This window comes from Henckelia pumila, chromosome 4 (genome assembly GCF_033568475.1).
Source record: "Henckelia pumila isolate YLH828 chromosome 4, ASM3356847v2, whole genome shotgun sequence".
NCBI lineage: Eukaryota > Viridiplantae > Streptophyta > Magnoliopsida > Lamiales > Gesneriaceae > Henckelia > Henckelia pumila.
Window position 1 is genome coordinate 112,842,901 of NC_133123.1, and position 8,977 is coordinate 112,851,877.

At 34.8% G+C, this 8,977-nt stretch overlaps 3 protein-coding genes across 3 annotated transcripts; all 3 read right to left on the reverse strand.

Annotated features, from left to right (window-relative positions):
• Nucleotides 1–275: 275 nt before the first annotated feature.
• On the reverse strand, nucleotides 276–2,431 carry LOC140864993 (xyloglucan galactosyltransferase XLT2-like). Its single transcript, XM_073269467.1, has one exon. The coding sequence runs from the start codon at nucleotides 2,349–2,351 to the stop codon at nucleotides 843–845; it is 1,509 nt and encodes a 502-aa protein (XP_073125568.1). The 5' UTR covers nucleotides 2,352–2,431; the 3' UTR covers nucleotides 276–842.
• Nucleotides 2,432–4,020: 1,589 nt separating this feature from the next.
• On the reverse strand, nucleotides 4,021–4,920 carry LOC140861565 (uncharacterized). Its single transcript, XM_073264587.1, has one exon. It carries the CDS (start codon nucleotides 4,918–4,920, stop codon nucleotides 4,021–4,023), a length of 900 nt encoding a protein of 299 aa, XP_073120688.1.
• Nucleotides 4,921–5,426: 506 nt separating this feature from the next.
• On the reverse strand, nucleotides 5,427–6,035 carry LOC140861566 (uncharacterized). Its single transcript, XM_073264588.1, has one exon. It carries the CDS (start codon nucleotides 6,033–6,035, stop codon nucleotides 5,427–5,429), a length of 609 nt encoding a protein of 202 aa, XP_073120689.1.
• Between the last annotated feature and the right edge of the window lie 2,942 nt (nucleotides 6,036–8,977).

The window sequence follows — 8,977 nt, forward strand, 5'->3', positions numbered from 1 at the left end:
TTTTGAGCAAATTAATATATTCCAAAAATATATACTCAAAATGTAGATTCTAATTTTCAAGTCAATTTTTAATTTCATAAGACGAATCATTATCGATTATCTCTCTAAGATTAATGGACCTCAACAATAACATGTATGGTAAAAGAAGCATACATTTCAGATGTATGCATCCACCGTTTTCCCCGAATATGTGGTGATATTAATTACTAGACATTAGTTAAAATAATGTTGTAACCTTTTAGTGAGGAAGGAGGAGTAAAGAAGCAAGCGGTAACAATTTTTCCATCAGAAAATTATAATCATAAGTATAATAAAAATTCTAATAATACTCCAATGGAGAAACTACACACGGTGCCGACTCTCCATGGAGTCTACCTCACCTTGAGCCTTGAGGATACATTTATCCTTCAACTTTTCTTCAATTTCGAACGTGTAAAAGATCACATAACACACAATAATCCCAAACAATCACTAACTTCAATATTAGAAGGCCTAAAAGGTGGTAAAAAGCAAAAATCCATTTAACTTTTACGACACCTCTAGCTTTAGTTTCCGAGGTTCAGCACATAAATGGCCCTTTGGAAGGTTTAAAAGATCACAGAAGACAATTGTGCAGAGACTTTTACAACGCTTCTTGCTTCAACTTCCGGAGGTTCAGCGCCTAAATGGCAACTTCGAAGGTCTAAAGCATCGTACAAAACAACAGCCTGGTGGCTTTAATAACACTTATAGCTCCAACTTTCGAAGATTCAACACGTCAATGGCTACTTGGAAGGAATAATCAACAACTCTCCGGTGGCTTTACCCGACAATTCGAGTTCCAGTCTCCGAAGATCTAAAGATCATTGACCATGGTTGAACATCTTTTGTCTGCTAAACCTTATCAAGACTTCATCCATGGTAATATCAAATGCATCAACATATTTCCCCAAATTCACATTAGGCCGTGAATACAAAAACTTTGGCACTAAATCAATAATCCTGTCCCTCATTTTCTTCACTTCTTCTCTACTATATTTCTCCAAAACCTTCTTGATGATCGAGCTATCGTTTCTCACATCATTATTATCAATAAAGACCGAATATTTATCATATGCAGCAGGCAAGTGCCATTCAAATTGATTCTCGAAGCTTCCTCTCCAAAAATACACCGGGATCGTACCTGCTAACATACAATCAAATGCCGATCTTCTTGTTGATCCATCGCCTTTAGGCTGCATACAGAAATCTGAATCCAAGAACCCCTGCAGTATAGCCGGTGCTCCGTCGTAACAACGAGTTACCGAGCAGTCGACAACTCCACACCAGCTCGATTCATTTTTACAGTAAGACATAAGCACAGTCCTGAAATCATTCTTGATTTTCTTGCGGGTCGCCCCCACAAATGTAAGTAAGTTGGTTCGTTTTCTAGAACGGATGAAATCCTGCCAAAGGCGGATATCCGATTCGGATCGAGGGTGGAATGCAGTTGGATATGGGATACTGATTTCTAATGGATCCCACGGACTTCTTTCCACTGATAACTTGAGAACATTTTTCATTAATGGCATGTAAATGAATCTTGTTCCCCATTCGTCGTCATTGTCGGTTAATCTTCGGAAATCCCAAGTTAATCGACCAAACACCATGAAATGATCCGACCCATTCGATTTCATCCATGGGCTTTGAGACTTAACCCAGTTCAACATAGTTACGCTGTGAAAATCGCGATCTTTGGAAGTGTAATTGAACCATAAATACCTGCCGACAGCGAGTCCTGCGTAGAAAGGGATGTAGAAAGCCGTGGCTTCATCTTGATTCATCGTCCTGCAGATGTGGTTCTTCATTCTTTCATGGTAAATGACTTCTGCAGAATACATATCAGTCCAGTACCAAGCTGGGGTGAGATTTCGTGGCACGACATCGTCCAACCCCACCGCCGGCGGTCCGAATCCGTCGTTCGACACGGCGTTGCAGCGGGAGCTCCACGGGTCGATCTCGTGGCAGTTTTGGAGGAGATCTTCGTTGAGCATCGGGGGCAGATCGTAAATGTACACTCTTCCGAATTGGCAGACGTCATCTGGTCCGGTTGGTGACGTGGTTTCGATTTGTCGGTGCTGGGTTGAGGGAAGGGTGGTAGTAGTCGGCGACAGCGGCGGCGACGGAGAAGCACGGCTGAGTAGGAGGAACAGTAACAGCTGCAATGAGATCGTTGCAGTGAGCCAAGCCCAGCGGTGGGAAGAGATGTGGGTTTTCACCGATTGAAGGGTGGTTCGGATTTCGAGTTTCTTAGACTTCTTTGGGGAGTAGGAGAGGTGGCGCTGCTGCTGCTCCTCCGCCACCGCCGCGTGTTTGCCGGAAGTCGGCCGCATGAGTTGAGATTGTTGTCCGAGACGAAAAAGGAAAGATGAAGAAAGAAAGGGGTCGTTTAGCTGATTGTGCAATATGGTCTCACAAGCAACGGTGGAGATAAAGCGGTCCAAATCGTAAATCTCGAAAATTCTGATCTAACATTTAAAGTTTAAACAATACATGTACTGTTACGTTTTAAACGACATACAAATATCGTATTATAAGATTAATGTTTTTAATAAATTATCAAGTCTCAAAATATTATGTTTTGATAATTACAAAACTCAGTTAAATATTATCAGTAGTTTAAAGTGAAAAATTTGCAGATAATAAAAATTCTTGTCTAAGAAAATTATTGGAAGCAAAAACCAATAAGCCAAATATTGAAGAAAAAATTAAATTGTTCGAAACTGCCAGAGTTCGGACGGTCCGAAGTCAGGATCAGACCATCCGAAGATTTTCAAGGATTTAATTATTCATCGGATGATCTGCTCGGACGCCACGAAGAAATCGTTCGGACGATCCGAAGTCAGTTCGGACGGTCCGAAGATATCCCAGGAATTAAAAATGTTTCGGATGCACGCTCGGAGGACATGATGATACAGTGCGGACGATCCGAAGTACGGATCGGACGGTCCGAACAGCTTTACGGCGATTGAAAGATATTGTCGGAAGAAATTTGTCGGATTGAAGTTAATGCAGCCGATCGGACGATCCGAAGACAGGTTCGGACGGTCCGAACATTTCCTCAGCCGCAGAAATCTGAATTTGAATCAGTTACGTTCGAAGGCTCCGAAGCTAGTCCGGATGGTCCGAACTCACTCGAATCAGCAACTATAAATAGAGGCATTCCGAGGTCATTTAAACTTAAGCAACTCACCTTCGAGTCTCTCATCCTTCAAGCAATATTCAAGCAATCTCTCAAGCATTTTGAAGCTTATTTCGAGTCCCTCAAAACATATTTGTATTGAGTTGTAATAAACTCTTGAAAGTTGTTGTTGTATTCACTCGAGTGTGAAGCTCGAGTTGTTTCGAGTTGTGAGGTTATCCTTGGAGCTCTTAGCCTCTTAAGGCCAACTGTATCGAGTTGCCTCGGCGCGGTGATCGTGTTATTATTGTACGCTATCCTTGGAGTCATCAAGACCAAGACGTTTGAAGTGCTAGTGGATCCTTGGTTAATCGACATTAACCAAGAAATGGAGACGTAGAAAATTTATCGTCGAACTTCCATAAACATATCATATCTCTTTTACTGCTTTATTTACTTTACACATTTATTTATCGCATTTATTTAATTGTTTTAAGTCTTCCGTTTGCGTACTTGCATAATCGCTTTAAATTGTAAAGTTGCCAATAGAACCTAAATCCCCCCATTAGGTTCTAACACACACACACACACACACACACACACACACATATATATATATATATATAAAAGTGCTTAAAATAAATAATAATAACAAAAAAAATAATAACAATATTATTATTATTATTATTTTTTTACCTATGTGTCAAACTTAATATCATTTAGTTTTTTTTTTTTGAAAAAACATCACATAAAATAAGATCACACATCTTTAAGTACAACACCTTGAAGCCAAGGTGGAACTTCAAGGTGGAAAGCCACAAAATAACCAAATAACAAAAACTAGAGAACTATGAACAAAACTCGCCAGCTCGTGAGCCGCCTCATTTGCCCCCCTTCTCATGTGCTTGATGCCCAAGAATACCTAGATCTTCTACCAACAACTCTTTAATTTCTGATATCAAGTTTCCTTCAGGACCCAAGAAATCAAATTTACCCATCACCACTCTCGTTGCCTCAAGGGAATCGAAGAAGATCCACACATTGGATATACACAACCACAATCCATGCAAAATGGCCCATAATTCACCCCTAAACACTGATCCCGGGTTTCGAATAGGAGATTCTTTGGCTGTAATAATCTTTCCAAAATCATCCTGAATAATAGCACCAATCGAAAATTTTCCCTTATCCTCATTAAACCCCACGTCCACATCTAGTCGAAAATGACCCGCAGGGGGCTTCACCCATCGAGCATTCCGAGCCTCAACCAGACCTACACTCTGTAGATTTACATTTAAGTGTGCTCCCTTAAACTCCATTATCACTGTGCAAACCCAATCAACCTTCACAAGGGAACAAACTAAAGAGGAGTCATGTTTTCTCTTGCAAATCTCTCTCCAAATCGCCCAAGACATAGCACAAAATACACCCAAATCATCATCAAAAAAATAATTCGAGATCCCATAAATGATATCTATGAAAGAGCTCCTCTGACAAAGCCCGAGCAAGTCCCAAAATATGCCAAACTTCCAAACTGGTTTACTTATCCGACAAAAAAACATAGCATGAGAATTCGAAGTCACCAAAGAATGGCACATAGAACACTGATCAATGACTGGAATATGATGACTTGCTAGGTTGAACTTTGTCGGTAAGAAATTGTGGATTGCTCGCCAATTGAAGATCTTCATTTTAGGCGGAATCTTCAAATTCCAAATTTTCGTCCACCAATTCTGATTGTAACCTGAAGAGTGCTCTGGATAGGGCTTGAAAACACCCATTTCTAGTTGATAGCCTGATTTCACCGTGTATTTGTCGTTTTCGTCCACTTCCAGAATATCCGATCAGCCCTTCCTCTGGGATTAAAATGAATATTGAGGATCTCTTGAACTTCAAAAAAGGGGAACATTGATAGTAGTTTTGGTTTATCCCATTGCCTATCTGCTTGGATAAATTCCGCCACTTTGCAATAAAAATCCCTTCCTGACACCGAGCTTATGCCTGAAATCAACCCGGGTATCCATGCGTCTTTCAAAGAATTAAACCTTCTATAATCTCCCACACACTGGTGCACACCCTTGGATATCAGCTCCTGACTCCAAATAATATATTGCAAAATGTAGAAGGGGTGTACCCCTTGGAGTGTCCATAATATCCACATTTCTAAAATATTTTGCTTTCAAGATTCGGGCCAAAATAGATTCAGGATATTGTATGATGCGCCACACTTGTTTCGCTACCAGTGCCCTTTTAAAATCCACCATACTGCGGAAGCCAAGCCTCCCTGCTATTTAGGTTTGCATAGTTTGGCCCACGAGGCCCAGTGCATACCACCCTTTGTTTCGGAAGATTTCCACCAAAATTTCGCACATAATTGTTTCATCTCCTTACACAAATTAAAAAGCATCTTAAAACAAGACATCGCATAAGATGGTACCGCTTGAAGCACTGCCTTGATAAGAGCCTCTTTTCCTCCTGCTGATAAGAGTTTGGAAGCCCAACCATTGATGCGCTTAAATATTTTGTCCCGAAGCAATGCAAATTGTATCCTCTTGCTCCGAAAAGAGAATGTGGGTAGACCCAAATATAGCTCATGACCCCTAACAATCGGAATGCCCAGAATATTTGTAATACTGTCTATGAGATCTGATGTCGAGCTTGGGCAAAAGGTAATGAAAGATTTCTCATAGTTAACCGCCTGTCCCAATGCCTTTTCATATCGTTGGAGACATTTCTTTATCTTCAAACAATCCTGCACAGTAGCTCGAAAGAAAATGAGACTATAGTCGGCGAAGAATAAATGGACACCATGGGATTGCTTTGAACAATTTGGAAGCCTTTGAACATCCGTCTCTCCGCTGCACAATTCAAGATAGTTGAGCCCTTGAGCACACATCGTGAACAGGTATGGAGATAAAAGTTCCCCCTGTCGTACCCCATGTTCAGGTTTGAACTCCCCGAATATATTTTGATTAATTCGGAATGAAAAGGATATTGTGGATACACACCACATAATGAGGCTGACCCAATCGTGATGGAAGCCCATTTTCAACATAAGCGATTCTAGAAAACGTCATTCAACTCTATCGCATGCCTTGATCATATCGAGTTTTAGCGCTCCATACCCGGTTTTCCTCTTGGTGTGATGTCATATCCAATGCATACATTCAAAGCCTATTACCACATTATCTGTAATTAACCGTCCCGGCAGAAATGCACTTTGAGTTTGATCAATCAACTTATCTAGCACTGATCGAAATCTATTAGTTAGATCAATAATTTTTGTTTAATAATTGTGTCTGTGGATCGAGTAAACTTATATTTTTTTTATAAAAAAATTAAATTATTGATTTTTTATAATTGTGATAGGTTTTGACTAAATTTTTATTAATAATTTTTATATTTTATAATCTTGAAATTAAATTAAGTCTAAAATTATAACTATTAAAATTCTTTAATAAATTTAGCACGCTATATGTAGTTTCATTATTGTCATTGGAGCGAACATCAAAATAAATTATTTATTAGCAATTAAGTTTAATTTTTTACTCACTATTAAAACAATATATCTATATATATATTTATTTATTTATTTGTGTGTTGTGCAACTTTAGTGTCTTTTAAAGAAGGTACAACAAAACACACACACAACATATTTACACACAAATATATATATATATATATATATATATATATAATGATAATAATAATAGAATAAATATATAAAACTTTATAAAATATATGAGTTATTTGCACCAACCACCCTTGTGAAATATTGAAAATGCACACTTCTCCCCTGTGAAATTTTAATAGACATCTTCAACCCTGACCTTTTAAAAAATTAGCACACTTGCCCCTTCAGATGAGTCATTATTGCGCACGCGGGGATGCGACTGATCAAATATTTTGATAATTTTTTTTGCACCAAATACCACTGTGAAATATTAAAAATGCATATTTGACTCATGTGAAAATAATTTTTAAATCTATTCAACTCATAATACACAATTTTTATTAAAATCTAATTATAAAATATTTAGGAAACATTTTTTGTTTTATTAATTTTATTTTTAATTTTAAATTTATTTAAATTATATAATTGTTTTCTAAAAAATATTATTATTTTATCTTATTATCATTATTTTATTAAACATTCTTCTTGTTTCCAACTTCTCCATTAAAAATGCATTCATAAACGTGATTTAAATACCTAAAAATACCAAAATATTAAATCAAAATGATAAGTGAATGATAAGTATCAAACATTTTTATTTTTATTTATTTATATTTATTTTTATTTTTAATTTTAATTTTAATTCTATAATTTATAATTAATTTATTTTTTTAAAAAAATATTACTTTATTTCGTTATCATTAATTTATCAAATCACTTCGTATTTTCAACTTCTCCATTAAACATGATTCATAAATAAGGATTTAAATATCTAAAAATAACAAAATATTGAACCAAATGATAAGTTCATGAATGTTATTTTTTCGATTTAAAATTATATAAGCATTTTATTTTTTTTTATTATGTATTACAAATTGTGCAATGCATATTCTCGAAAAATTTAAATTTTGGTTCAATAATATATAGTCCTAAATCGAAAAAAATAATATGTTTGAACTTATCAGTTTAGTTCAATATTTTGGTACTTGAAATTATTTAAATATTTGTTGATGAATGCATGTTTAATGAAAAAGTTGAAAATACGAAGTGAATTTAATAAAATAATGATAACAGGATAAAGTAATAATATTTTTTAGAAAATAATTAATTAATGATAATAAATTTAAAATAAAAAATAAAAAATTATAAAACAAAAAATATTTTTTTAAATATTTATAATTGGATTTTATTAAAAATTATGTATTATGTGTTGAATAGATTTAAAAATTATTTTCACGGGGTCAAATATGCATTTTTAATATTTCACAAGGGTATTTGGTGCAAAAAAAATATCAAAATCTTTGCCTAGTCGCATGAGGGGCGCGTGCGCAACAATCATTCATCTGAAGGGGCGAGTGTGCTAATTTTTTAAAAGGACATGGTTGAAGATGCCTATTAAAATTTTACAGGGGATAAGTGTGCATTTTCAATATTTCACATGGGTGATTGGTGCAAAAAACTCTAAAATATATTGATTAAATACATTATATTTTACTTAATTTTTTTTATTTTTATGTATAAGTTTATTTCTTTAATATCCTATTCCGTTGAAATCTATAAACACATTTATCAATGTCTATAAAAATCTGTCAAAGTGAATCCACAAGAGTCTATGAAATTTTTTTACAACATGTGGATTCTATAAAAGTCGGTAAACATCTATCAATTCCACATAGATATATTATTTAAAAAATTAATCAAATCTACACCCCTGTAAAAATCTGTTCAAATTTTACATCTCAATATTTCATATATTCTTGTGAAAAAAATTTCAATATTTTATATATCCATATATACTAAAATTTGGGATAAAATATAAATAATATGGTAAATTTTAAATTTCAAAATAATTTTGTCATTATTTTAATCATTGTGAATTTTTATAATATATTAATAATATTTTTTTAATGAAAATTTTAGTTGTCGTCATGTAAAAGCAGTATTTGAGTTTTTTTTAATAAAAAAAGTAATATCTTATTTAATAATATAAATTAATTATTCAATATGGAGTGTAATTAACATTTTTCAAGGGGTAAATTATAACATTCTTCTAATTTTATGAGTTACATTGATTACTATATATATTTCATGATTAAAAAAATCAAGAAAAAGAGTAAAGTAAAAATACAACGTTAATTTTTTTTTTTGACGGAATACAACGGTAA